The sequence below is a fragment of the Brassica oleracea genome, chromosome C6 (assembly GCF_000695525.1).
Source record: "Brassica oleracea var. oleracea cultivar TO1000 chromosome C6, BOL, whole genome shotgun sequence".
NCBI lineage: Eukaryota > Viridiplantae > Streptophyta > Magnoliopsida > Brassicales > Brassicaceae > Brassica > Brassica oleracea.
Window position 1 is genome coordinate 20,667,177 of NC_027753.1, and position 13,450 is coordinate 20,680,626.

The 13,450-nt window shown below is 36.8% G+C and overlaps 3 protein-coding genes across 3 annotated transcripts in view; 2 read left to right on the forward strand and 1 right to left on the reverse strand.

The window, feature by feature from the left end:
- Positions 1 to 4,102, forward strand: part of LOC106299788 (probable protein S-acyltransferase 4) — a 14,997-nt gene extending 10,895 nt beyond the window's left edge. The window contains exon 6 of the mRNA XM_013735807.1: positions 4,012 to 4,102. Within this exon, the coding sequence (XP_013591261.1) occupies positions 4,012 to 4,087 (76 nt within the window). The 3' untranslated portion in view covers positions 4,088 to 4,102. The remainder of the gene's footprint in view (positions 1 to 4,011) is intronic.
- Positions 4,103 to 5,126: 1,024 nt separating this feature from the next.
- Positions 5,127 to 7,107, forward strand: LOC106299791 (magnesium-protoporphyrin IX monomethyl ester [oxidative] cyclase, chloroplastic). The gene is made up of 5 exons (XM_013735808.1): positions 5,127 to 5,656; positions 6,013 to 6,077; positions 6,149 to 6,476; positions 6,566 to 6,664; positions 6,743 to 7,107. Exons 1-5 carry the CDS (start codon positions 5,183 to 5,185, stop codon positions 7,004 to 7,006), a joined length of 1,230 nt encoding a protein of 409 aa, XP_013591262.1. The 5' UTR covers positions 5,127 to 5,182; the 3' UTR covers positions 7,007 to 7,107.
- A 25-nt stretch (positions 7,108 to 7,132) lies between these two features.
- On the reverse strand, positions 7,133 to 8,769 carry LOC106299793 (probable aquaporin SIP2-1). The gene is made up of 3 exons (XM_013735809.1): positions 8,283 to 8,769; positions 7,519 to 7,779; positions 7,133 to 7,430 (listed from the first exon to the last, which is right to left on the reverse strand). Exons 1-3 carry the CDS (start codon positions 8,568 to 8,570, stop codon positions 7,263 to 7,265), a joined length of 717 nt encoding a protein of 238 aa, XP_013591263.1. The 5' UTR covers positions 8,571 to 8,769; the 3' UTR covers positions 7,133 to 7,262.
- Positions 8,770 to 13,450: the final 4,681 nt, after the last annotated feature.

The following is a 13,450-nucleotide window of genomic DNA, read 5'->3' on the forward strand; positions in this document are numbered from 1 at the left end:
TAATTTTATTTAATTTAAAATTTAAAAATAACTATTTAATGTAAATACATATTTTAACAATTTATATTAAAATTTAACTCTTACAAAATCCATTATTGAATATATAATACAACTGTAAGTATTTAATGTAAAATATATGATAAACTGCTCATTTGTGTATATACACTATCATTGAAAACTATATAGATATTTTCATTGTAACAAAATTTCATTGTTAAAATAAATGTATATCATCCGGTTACAAAATTCAAACACAAACTATATTAATTTTCCAGAATAATACCCAAATATGTTGTATCAACAAAACCACACATCTTAGATTTATTAAGATATATTTATTGTATTGGTAAAAGCTGGACCAACAGTATATTATTAATTTATTAGGACACGTTCAGTGAAAATATAAATAAAAGAAAAACACAAAAAGTTAGAAAAACTAAAGTCCCACATCGGTTAATGCAAGCAAACGTAGTTCTAAAAAATTCTATAAATTAACTCCCGTTTCTTACATTATTTTTCAAATTGGGCTTTTTAACAGAGCTCAAATACTTGCCAGTAAGTTTTAAAACTACGCTTATAATTCGGTAAAAAATCGGTTCCGTACCGTTTAATAACATTATGCGGGCGATTAATTGGTGTCCGAGTAAGTAACCCGATTTGGGTTTACTCGCCGCGGGACCCTTACGCCGAGCGCCTAGGCGGCCGATTTTACGGCTAGGCGCCCGCGTTTTTGAACAGAGGTTTTAACTTATCAATCTCGCCACTAACTTTGGCTGCTATTTCAGATCCGATCCCCAGATTGTCCTCTCCTATGTCTCCAATTATTGGAATCAACTTGCTTTTCATAAATTCTTCATAAGATCTCCCATGCATTTGCTTCAAATGATTGAACTCAAAATGTTTCACATACCGTAAGAGAGAGTTTCCGCTCTCGTGCATGACTGAGATTGATTGTCTGCATGCCGGACAAAAATATTGACTTATCGGTAAGGAGTATGTTGTATATATGTAACTGCGGCATGAAACTTGGTCAATACCTTTTTTTTCTTTTACCAGTTGCATTCTCTAAAACTCTGACATTATTATTTTAAAATTTTTGACCTCGATTAATTAGTACTTTTCATCTGTTTTTAAAACCATAACGTAAAAATCATGAAAGAGATTATACATGTACGTAAGAAGCATATCTGAATATTTAAATACAGAAGATCGACTAGAATAAGTATCATTGACTATTGGGAAGCTAGTTTAGTTGAAGAACAAAACTTAGTTTCGCCCTCTAAGGTGAATCTAAAGATTCACCAACTAGATAATTAATAAAAAATATTAAATTTTATTTTAAGAAATTAAAATAGTTAAAAAAAGAATGATGCCTAACAAAATCCTAAATCTTAAACTTTAAACCCCTAAATACTAAATCCAAACCCTATACCCTAAACAAAAATAGTAAACCCTAAAACTAAACCCTATACTATAAACCCAAATCCTAAACCCTAAACCCTAAACCCAAACTGTAAACCCAAATCCTAAACTCTAAACCCAAATCCTATACCCTAAACCAAATTGTAAACCTTAAACCCAAATTCAAACCTTTGGGGTTTAGGGTTTACGGTTTGGGTTTATGGTCCATTATTCAGGTTTAGGATATAGGGTTTGGGTTTAGGGTTTAGGATTTAGGTATAGGGTTTGGGTTTATGATCTAGAGTTTGGATTTAAGATTTAGGGTGTAGAGTTTGGATTTAGGATTTAGGGTTTAAAATTCGGATTTAGGATTTAGGGTTTAGAATTTAAGATTTAGGGTTTTGTTAGTGGCATCAGATTTTTTAATTATTTTTGATTTTTTTATAGAAATTTTAATATTTTTATTCTATTTTTATTAATAATTTAACTGACACTTTGATTGGTTATAAGAGGAGTGATGAATTTAAAAGTTCATCCTAGGGGGTGACCTAAATTTTGTCCACGTCGGTTGGTCGCAAGCTCTCCCACCCCCTTCTAATCGGCATATGTGCTTAATCGACGACAAGGCACGATTGCTGAGCAAATGAAAATATAAAATAAGAAAATCTAATCCCTTTGTCTAGCAATGAAAATCTTTAACCTTATTCCTTGGAGCCAGCCAGGGAAATGCTCCTTGTGAGAGCTTTCTATAATGCTAGGCCAGTGCACCCATAATCCTCTACCTAGGTTCGCCAGTGTCTAAGCTCACTTGTTGTTCCTTTGGTTTTATTTCTCGATGTTTGAACTCTCGAGCGGACCTTCTCGCAAAAGAAGCTCCCATTCACAAAACGCTGTATTCTTCCATGTTCACTCTCTTCCTCCATCTCGGTTGGTTCGAGAAACTAACCTGTTGGAAATTTAAGTAGATATTTTACAATTATTTAATATTTTTAGATAATGAAATATTGAACATAATTTTTATTTGTTCTTACATATATATTATAGTACATGTCTATATTTTTTATTTTGTGTTTAATTAGTTTTTATATTATTCAAATTATCTTCACATCCAAAATAAAAGGTACACTTTAATAAGTGTTTTCAGTCAATTATGTTTAATATTTACATAATTTTATTTTAAATATTCAGTCAAATATTTTTTCTTTGAATAACGATATTCAGTCAAATATAATAATACAGTAAGTTATTTTGATAAACTATATATATGTTTAATCTTTTACAAAAAACTATATATATGTTTATTCTGCATGCATAATCTACTTAATATACATTTTAAATACTCATATGTTTGATCTGCATTTTCATCTGCATCACCCTTAGAAATTTAATACTAGCAAACATCTCCATAGAAAAACCCACCAAAAATTGTTTCACCACTTTATCCTAAAGTAGTCCCAGCATGCGACAAAAATATTTACTCATTGATAAGGAATATTCCCTCTGTTCTTAAAAGATATACCTTTTAGTATTTTCACACATATTAAAAAAACACGTTAAACTACCATAATAAATGTATCATTTTATGTAATTTTCAATTTTCAATCTTTTAACTAATAGTAATTCAATAAAATCAATTAATTTTCTTGAAGTTTACAATTTTTTTATAGAAAACACAAAAATATATCTTTTTGAAACAATGTTTTTTCTAAAAAGTCTATTGAATGAATGGAGTATGTTGTATTGCTACTGCAGCATGGAACTTGATGAAAACCTTTTTTTTGTTCTTTTTAACAGTTAAATTCTCCATAATTCTAACTTTTTTATTTTAATTTGCTTAATCTCAACTAATTATAATTTTTTTATTTGTTTAGTATATCTTTCATTCTACAAAAAATAAAATTTTCATTTGTTTACACACTAAAAAAATTACATTTGAATTATAAATATATCATTTTCTGTGATTATCATTTTTCAACAAAATTTATATAAAACATAAAAGATATATTTTTGTGAAACAATTTTTTTTTTAAAATATTTATCTATGTCGAAAAGAGATAGTATATTTTGTTGACAAAAAAGAAAGTTGACAAAAAAAGGAGATAATACACAAAAAATGTGTGTACCCACATCAGTCCTGGGTTCGATTTCCCCTGGGAATTAAATTATCATCACTTGGCTAATCTGTATTTGGGCTTCAGCCCAAGTGGTTTACATGGTGGATCGTAATAGATGATCGGTTCACCCTTTGGCATTAGTCGGAAGGTATTCTAAACTCGGACCAAGCAGTGTGGTAGCCAGTCTACTTTGTAGTACTAAGTGCATTTCTCCCGAGGCCGACCAGATCAGCTCATAAGGTTTATCAAAAAAAAAAAAAAATTTGAAAGAGGAGAAATAAAGATTTATGTGAAGCACATATATATATGAATCCTTAAATACAGAAGATCGTTTGGAATTTCGCCGGTTATTGGAAGCTAACTAATGTGAATGAGGAAATCATCCGTCCTTTTGACCCTTTCTTCACCAATGACAATGGTGTTAACAAGGATGAGAAAAAATGGGCAAGAATCAAGAGGATCGATCTTCAAGTGATGATGAAGAAAAAGCTGAAGGGTATGAAGAAAAATGGAGTATGGACAGTGTCATGAACATAAACGCAGGATCTGAAGATGGAGCAAGCTCTCCTTAATCTACTTCCCCAATGCTTCGTAAATAGAGGTAATGAAAACTAAGGATTACCCCTCTCTGTTCCGTGTTGCCTTGCTTTACAAGATACCGTTTTTCTGAGCCCTAACACTGTCTTTGTTAAAACAAATGAAGGGCTTGAAGCTGGAGAAGTGGAGAATGTTCTTTGTCGTTGTGAACTCTGTAACCTTTCTTTTCCTTTGTTAAATTTTAATACGAAAGCCAGTTTAAAAAAAAAATGTTCTCCTATACGATGGCCAAGATATCGATGCTTACTTCAGCAAATTGCTACATTATGATCGGAATTTGCAGTCATAGCTTTTGAAGTAGAATCAAGAGGCTCTAATAAGGTGGCAATAGAGATAGCAAAAAGTGTTCTGAGGGACGGGCGGTTACAGTCTTATCTTGCATTGGGTGGCCCGTCATGGCTACATGATCTCATTCAGACGGTGGTTACGTTCGTTAACTCTTAACCCCTTCCCTTAGGGTGAGTTTATGTTGTTTTCTATTGTCTGTGATGTCTTTTCTCGGTGTTGGCCTTTGTTTCTTTACGTTTCAGTTTTGTGTTTCATCTTATAAACTAGAGCGTTGCCTCTTGCATTTGAGTTAAAAAAAAAAAAAAGTTCTTTGTCGTTCTTTAAACTGTGTTTCATATAATTGTGGAGAAAGAAAAATCCAGAGAAATAAGAAACATTGTAGGTTTTGTGCGTTTGAGGTGTATTAGTTTTTTTTTCCATTTTGGTTGTATTTATATTCACATATTTTTGTTATTAAAATGATTTGGCCACGATTTGTAATGTATACGATTGTACTTGGAAAGTATTTTCTTTTTTATTTATTTGTTGGTTGATTGATTTTCATTGTCCATGTGTTAATGTCTCATCTATCACATATTTTTGTTAAATGAACCACAAAAAAAAATATTATCAAAAAGACAAGGCAATCAAGATAAACCAATAATATTTCTCCACGTGTCAGTTGCTAACAAGAAGTTCAGATTTTCACTGGATGAGATGTTTGCCTTATAAAACTGCACACAGCCTCATCTTCATCCTCTAGCTCCTTGCCGTGTCTCTCTACAGCTTCTGCAACTCTCTCTATGGCTGCTGAAATGGCGTTAGTGAAACCCATCTCCAAGTTTGCATCTCCAAGACTCTCCAACCCGAGCAAATACCTCTCTGGCCAACGTTTCTCCACCGTGATCAGAATGTCAGCCACCTCCTCGCCGCCTCCTCCGGCTACTGCCACCGCGAAGTCCAAGAAGGGGACGAAGAAGGAAATTCAGGAGTCTCTTCTGACTCCGAGGTTCTACACGACGGACTTCGAGGAGATGGAACAGCTTTTCAACACGGAGATCAACAAGAACCTTAACGAGGAAGAGTTCATTGCTCTGCTTCGAGAGTTCAAGACTGATTACAATCAGACACATTTCGTGAGGAACAAGGAGTTTAAAGAAGCTGCTGACAAGTTGCAGGGGCCTCTCCGACAGATCTTTGTTGAGTTTCTTGAGCGGTCTTGTACTGCTGAGTTCTCTGGTTTCCTTCTCTACAAGGAGCTTGGTAGAAGGCTCAAGGTATCTTTTTCTTTGAGATTTCAATCCGAAACTTTTAACTGTTTTAAGATAGTTTCATTTCAATTATGAACTCGGAAACTATCTCGGATATTATATTAGCTGGTTCCTAACTTTGTTATCAGAACAGAAAACCAACTTCGTAAATACACAAAGGAATTCTATATATCTAAAACCGAAAAACCGAACTTAAACTAGAAATGTCCATGCCTATTTTGAACTAGTAAGTTCTGTGTGTTTCAAGTGTTGTTCTTGGTTTAGTGTTTCTTGTCTACATTGTGCTTGAAGGCTTGAAAGTTGTTTCATGGATCATTTTGTTACTGGTCTGATCTTAATCTTTTGATCTGTTGGTAATGCAGAAAACGAACCCTGTTGTGGCTGAGATCTTCTCTCTTATGTCCAGAGATGAAGCAAGACATGCCGGGTAAGATCTCTCAACAAAAAAAAAAAGAACTCTCTTCTTGATTTTTATCTGATGACAAACTTTTCTTGCAGGTTCTTGAACAAGGGTTTATCTGATTTCAACTTGGCTCTTGACTTGGGTTTCCTGACAAAGGCAAGGAAGTACACTTTCTTCAAACCCAAGTTCATCTTCTACGCGACTTACTTGTCCGAGAAAATCGGGTACTGGAGGTACATCACAATCTACAGACACCTTAAGCAGAACCCTGAGTTCCAATGTTACCCTATCTTCAAGTACTTTGAGAACTGGTGCCAAGACGAGAATCGTCATGGAGATTTCTTCTCTGCTTTGATGAAAGCTCAGCCTCAGTTCCTCAATGACTGGCAAGCCAAGCTCTGGTCTCGTTTCTTCTGCCTCTCGGTTAGTAAACATTAACTCTCTACTTCCAAATATATTTTAAAACATTGTCCTGACCAATAAGAGGATTGTTTTTTTTTTTTTTTTTGCAGGTTTATGTGACAATGTACCTCAATGATTGTCAAAGAACTGATTTCTACGAGGGTATTGGGTTAAACACCAAGGAGTTCGATATGCACGTCATCATTGAGGTAAAGTAACTTGAAACCAGAAGATTAATAGTAGTAAGTAAGCTGTGTGTCTGAAAATGTTGGAAACTTTTGTTTCAGACAAACCGAACCACGGCAAGAATCTTCCCGGCTGTGCTGGATGTTGAGAACCCTGAGTTCAAGAGGAAACTGGATAGAATGGTTGTGATCTATGAGAAGCTGATGGCTGTAGGAAAAACAGATGATCCTTCCTTTGTCAAGAACCTCAAGAAGGTTCCTCTCGTTGCTGGTTTAGTCTCTGAGATCTTGGCTGCTTATCTCATGCCTCCTGTTGAGTCTGGCTCCGTTGATTTCGCTGAGTTTGAGCCTAATCTTGTTTATTAGTAGCTGCCATTGTCAAGTTCTTGGTTTCTTGTAATTGAATGATGGAAACTTAGAAACATCTATTTTTGTTTGCAATAAAGCAAATACTTTTACTGCATCTATCTATCAATCACATTGCACAGTGGATTATCCAAAATTAACATTTTATTGAACTGATTGATACAACTGAGTTTGCTACATAAAAACACACAACATTCCCTGGATACAACAATCTAACCCTTCGTGTGTGTTTGTAGAGGAGAGCTGACCTCATTACTCACTCAGATTTAGCCTTAGGTTTCTCTTGTTGTTCTTCCGTCAGAGGCTTAAAGACAACATTGAAGAACCAAACAGCTAGCAATGTAGCCTTGACAGGTCCAAGCCAATACACAAGTAAATGCTCTTGTGTTATATGTTCACCGCGTGCATAAGCCCATCCCATCACCTGCAAAGGTTTCAACACACGACACTTATAACAAGGTTCTTATTGAAAATCATAATCACAAAGTCATTTTTATATGGGAGGCACATACAGCAGCTGGGTTCATGCATCCACCGGTTAAATCAGCTCCAAGAACATGGAGAGTCAACTTAGCGATACTACCAATCCAAGTCTTCATGAAGAAACTTCCTGGTATCTTTCTTGTAAGTCCCAACGAGAGCATTACTATGAAAAAGGTTAGTATCCCTTCCGTTAAAGCGCCGTGATGGATTGCTACGTTTAGTTTTGGTCCTTTTCCAATCTCAGGGAAAACGCGAATGATATGTTTAACCGCAAGGATTGATCCTAACACCTGCAATAACAAAACAATTTTATCAGCTTTATTACAAAACACAATGTCAAAACATGAAGCAAAAAAGATCTCCAAGATGAAGTCTTTTATGAAGCATAATTAGATCATAAATGATCTGACATTCTGAGAAAGAACCCGGTAACTACTTTGAAATTCTTACAGCAACACAGAAGCTCTAATCCCAACAAGTTATCGACTTTATTACACAACACAATGTGAAGACATGCACAGCAAAACAAGATCTCCAAGATGAAGTCTTTATGGAACATTACAGAACAAATTTGATCCGAATTTCTGAGAAGAACCCAATAGCTACTTTAACATTCTTACAGCAACAGAGAAGCTCCAATCACAACAAGTTATCAACTTTATTACACAGCACAAAGTGAAAACATGCAGCAAAAGATCTCTAAGATTAGAGTCTTTATGAAACACTAGAACAAAGATCAACACACAAGCCCCACTTTATAATTCCACATCTAGAAAAAGTCAACGAAGCAAACCTCGACGGGGATGCGAACCACGACGGAGAAGATGAAACTGCTGAAGCCACCGGAGACACCAGAAGCCAAAGCGGTCAAAGGGTTATAAAGTCCACCTTTGGTGAGTTTCTGAAGGAAAGCGAAGACGAACATGGAGATGACGGAGAAGAGATAACGGACGATATCGCCGGTCGTATCTTTCCGGCTGAACCCGAGTACTCCGTGGACTAAGATGTTGACCAGAACTCCTGCCCATATCCACATAAACGACAGAACAAGATCAGAAACCACTAAACTGATTCGACCCATTTTCGATGGAGCTCAATTTCTCAGGAAAGGAAGCTTTTTTTATGATTGGGTGTTATGAATCTAGCACATGATTGACGCTACAGACATTTTTGTGTATTGGGTGAATGTGGTGGTGACGTGAGTCAGCTTCCCACAATAAAGGTTTCGTTTTGTCTATAAAAGATTCTTTGGTATCGGTAAGATATTGTCGATGTTTGGTCAATGCCCAATAGACACGAAGTGAGAGAGAGGATATGGTTTAACAACTTGGTAACCCGTTAGGAAAAATAAATAATACAGCGTTGGTTGTTTTTCAAGTCTATTGGCTGGGACAGCTATGGTCGGAAATCAGACAAAACGGTTGGACTGGTCAACTGGTACAATTAGCCTTAAGCTCGGGTTTTCGCCTAAGTATTTTGGGCGGGAATGGTTATTGTACATAAAGGGAAAACTTGCCCTGGAAAAGTGCGTAAACGGTTATTTGGACGGTTTTGTGGGTCTAAACTGCTCAGCAGCTCATTGCTTCTTTCTTCATTTTTTCTTCACGAACACTCTAAGAAAAATCAGAGAGAAACTCAGAGAGCGAAAAGTCCGATCAAGAGAGAAAGTTTGATATTTGGCTGGATCGATCAAGTTCGATATTTGGCTGGATCGATCAAGTTCGAGTCAAGTGCGATCGATTGTTGGGTGATTTCGACTGTCATTTGAGAGATCCGAGGAAAACTGTGCAAGAGGTGTTAGGAAGACCAAATCAAACAGAAACATACCGACTCTAAGACAAAAGTCAGTGCGCAACCGTTAGTCTAATGTACTGAATCATAATTTGAATGCTAGGAGTTTATTTTGTGTACTGATTGCTTATCTAATTCAAATTAGCTGCATTGTTCTGGTTTGCATTGAGTGACCGGCTCCTTCCACCGATGCATCTAGAACAGATCATGCGCCTAGAGCCTTATGGCCTGGTAGGACTTGTCTAGATTCGATGGCACTTTCGCTTTGCACGGTTATGTCAACCAAGTATTTGACAGAATGATAAGCATGTCTGATTATTTTTTTACTGATTGACTCAATTGTTTTACTTTGGCTAAGTGGGATGGGATGAGCGTTATCTTTAAGGATTTTGTTGCTTATGTCTCATTTTTTTGGATGCAGATAAGGATCATACTCGAAATGGTAAAGACATATCTTGAAAGCGGGACTAAGGCAAGAAAGATGGATGGTGGATTTGAGTAGATATAGGGAAAGTTGTGATGTGACCCATATCGAGCATCGACCGGCTCAGATCATGGATACGGTCCAAGGTGGCGTTCTTGTCAACCAGCTCGGCCAAACCGAGGTTTTCATGTCGGATCATGCCAGCCTTGCTGCCTGTGATAGTCCATCTGATCTTTCCGTCCATGCTGATCATAATTTCCCATTGGATCGCGCTGATCAGACCGTCCGTACCGTCCCATCCGATCACCCCGACCGTACTGCATGCACGTGCTGTCCACTGCATCGACCCACATACACCCGTAATGGAGCTCAGTCTTGAACCACGACCTAGAGATGGAATTGATCGACCCACACCACTTCTTTCCCAACCATTTCAACATTCTAAGACTGATCGTCAAGTTAGAATCCACTTGGAACGAGAAGAATCCAAAGATGTTCACAAATTTTCACTTATGGCCCTTTTGGTGCGTCCCGCGTGTCCCGAAGGCTGTACTGAAGTTCTTGCTTCAGTGTCCGACCCTATGATGGATTTTTATCTTTCATATTTCACTAAGGCATGGATACTTGAGCTGTCCAAGGACTTGTTTCACAACAGTACACAACTTGGTTCAGCAGATCATCCAATAGTTCAGTCCGTTCGTGTTAATCACCCGACAGGCCGTGTGGATCATCCTGATCACGTTCAGATCCTTACAACAAGTACCAGCACGACCAGAATGAACCTGGACAGAAGGAGAAGTCACTTTGACCAGTCTTCATCAATTTCACTAACTTTGACTCCCTTTATTATTTTCTAGTCAATGTTGTCTTTTCCTAGGTTTGTATTTCCCATAATTGTTTATGGCTTTTTTTGACTACAAATCCTATATATATATGGCTCATAAGCCACGAAAAAAACAGACTGTTTTCCCCTTTTTATAAGTTTATCTCTTTGTTCTTTGTTTAGAACATCTCTTAGTTTCTTGGTGAGGTTATCTCCAAGTTTCGATCCTTCTTTTGTTGGACCGGTGCGTCACATCCGGCAACGATCGAAGTCTGGTAGTATCAAGAGGTCTTTCCGCAGCCTTTTTTGTCACCATTCATCCCATCCAGTTCTCCTTTGGAGTTCATATACATTCCTTATCAATCCGGTCGAGTGTTCGTTCCTCAGGGCGCATCAAGTGGTATCAGAGCCACTCTTCCGGTATTGTCTATTTCATTCATCTTTCTCATCTTCTATTTTCTTATAAACACTTCTTCTTCTACCTTTCTTAAATCCGGGCCCCTCATTACCATCCACCATAGCAAAAATTTCATTTGGTGATTGGTGGTGGAAGAGAAAGCCTGCTGGCTGAGGAGAAATCCAACCTTTGAGATGGTTAAAACGGATTTCAAAAATAAAAAAGAATCTCTTATCTTTCTATCTTGAGAAAATTCCCTTGTTTGCTTGGATTCGCCCATTGGGATTCTTTGATTTGTTCTCTCAGAACATTGAGTAGAAACTTGTGTGTGATCACCTAAATCTGAGAGAAACACTTGAGTGGGTGAGATTAAACACTTGAGAGTGTGGAGTTTTATTTCCTAACTTTTGTGTTGAGATTTTCAGGTTATGATGTTTGGTCTTCAAAGGAAAAGTAGCAAGGAGAAACCCCCACAACAAACTGTCTCTCAATTTCCATTTAAATATTCTTTGAATAATTTTGATGAGTTTGTTAGTGTGCAGGAACAGCTAGACATAAGGTGCAAGGATCATATCAAAACGACCAGAGATGTGGCTGGTCCCAAAAGGCGATTACTTCAGTTTGATGTCCAAGAAATCTGTGACAATCTTGAGAAGGGAATGATGAAAGCCCTCAAAGACATCAGCAAGAGCCATAAGAAGAGCACATCCACATGTGCACCTGTAGCTGAGTCATCATTGTTCATCAGTGAAAAACCTAAAGGTAATCTGAAACCCAAGTTGAAGAGTTTAAAGATTTTTCAGATTCTTTACCCATCTTTGATGAATCTGATGAAGAGCAAATTGAAAGCTTGATGACTTGTGAGAATAAATGTGATCTTCTTTCTCTTGAACCTGAGTTTGTAACTGATACTGAACAGGCTATTGTAGAACTAACCATTTTGCAACCGGAGCATCCGAGTAGTCTTGTTTTGTCTCCACAAGTTTTTGAGGAAGAGCCACTAGATTTAACACATCAAGGACCACGTCTTGACACTAGGATATCTTTTGATGAAGATCTAGATCCTATCTTTGATGAGGAGGACGAACCTGGTCCAGTTTTGATGAAGGAGCAACAAACATCACATCCATCGCTATGGAGAGCCATCTTTGCTTTGATCCCGGCACAACTCCTGCCCCTTTGTCTTTTGAACTTCAAGAGCACTATGAGCAATCTGATTTTCTTAATTCTCAGTCTGTTATGTTTTTTAAGATCAGTTCTCTTGATGTGATTCGTTTTGGTCTTGAAAAGGTGAAAAATTTTTGTGTTTCAAAATCTGTTTTTGAAAGCTTGATTAATTCTTTTAAAATCTTTAAACCTGATGAACTTCTTGATCAACCACGTTTTCAAAAAGAAAATGGCATCAATTATGGAATGATCTTGAGTTTTGATCAGTTCTTAAAGCATAGCAAAGGCTTTGATCGTTTTGAAAAATCTCTTGAGCTTGATTTGAAACAAACTGATTTTTGTGCTAAAAAATCTTTTGATTCATTTGTTTTTAAAGAGAATGGCTTTGATCTGAGTTCTTCTAAACATGCACTAATCACTGATGATTTGTTTCCATCCTCTTGTGCATTGGACGATTTCTTGATTAAAAAAATGATGAAACAGAAATAACTTGAAACTGAAACTGATTTTTGTGATTTTGATTTTTGTAATTTTGTTTTGCAGCCTGATCTCTTGTGTTCTGAAACTGATAAAACATGACTTTTTCTGAGATCAATTCTTGATAATAGTGTTGATTTGAGCCTGGATTATATTGTGGTTTACAACACTTTCTTTGAAAAACATCTTGAGTCTTTAATAGTTGATTCTCAATCTGAACTTAAGCTTTTGTGTTCAGATGTTGAGCAGGAAATGCACGTCTTGAAAATGAATACTAGTGTTGCATATCTTGATAAAATTCTGGTATGTAATATCTACTTTGATGTGCATCTTGACAAGCTGAAATGTGTGCTACTTGTTCTTGGAAAAGATATCTTGATTTTTGATTTGAACAAGTATTTGTCCTTCACATTTGATCCTGGTCTTTTAGTGTTTGTTTTGAGTATCCAGGAAAGAGAGGTTCAACTTCTGAGAAATGAAAGCATTGATCGTGCTCAACAGCCTGAGATTTGGAGAAGCTTTGTGGTCCAAACCGGCTACCTTGGAGATGCCAGCGACAGGGGTTCAGTCCAAAACGGATATCTCAACATTTAGAAGGTCTTTTGTCATGAATCTAATTTCCCTAGAAAGCCAACTCACCAAGGTTTCACTGAGGCTTGGAATCACTTGAAAATCTTCACGGAGTAAGGGGTTATGAATTTTCCAAACCAGAAGTTCTCCAGCCCGTCTATCCGCGAGTACTAGACTTCTAAAGGAGATTCAGGCCCAAGAAAGAAGCGGCCTGAACCAAAACCGATCCTCCATGAACCAAAGGTGTTTCCTCCGTCAACCTCCTGTCCAAGCCAAAAGCACTGTAAGGATCATGGGTTGATTGTCTCTGCT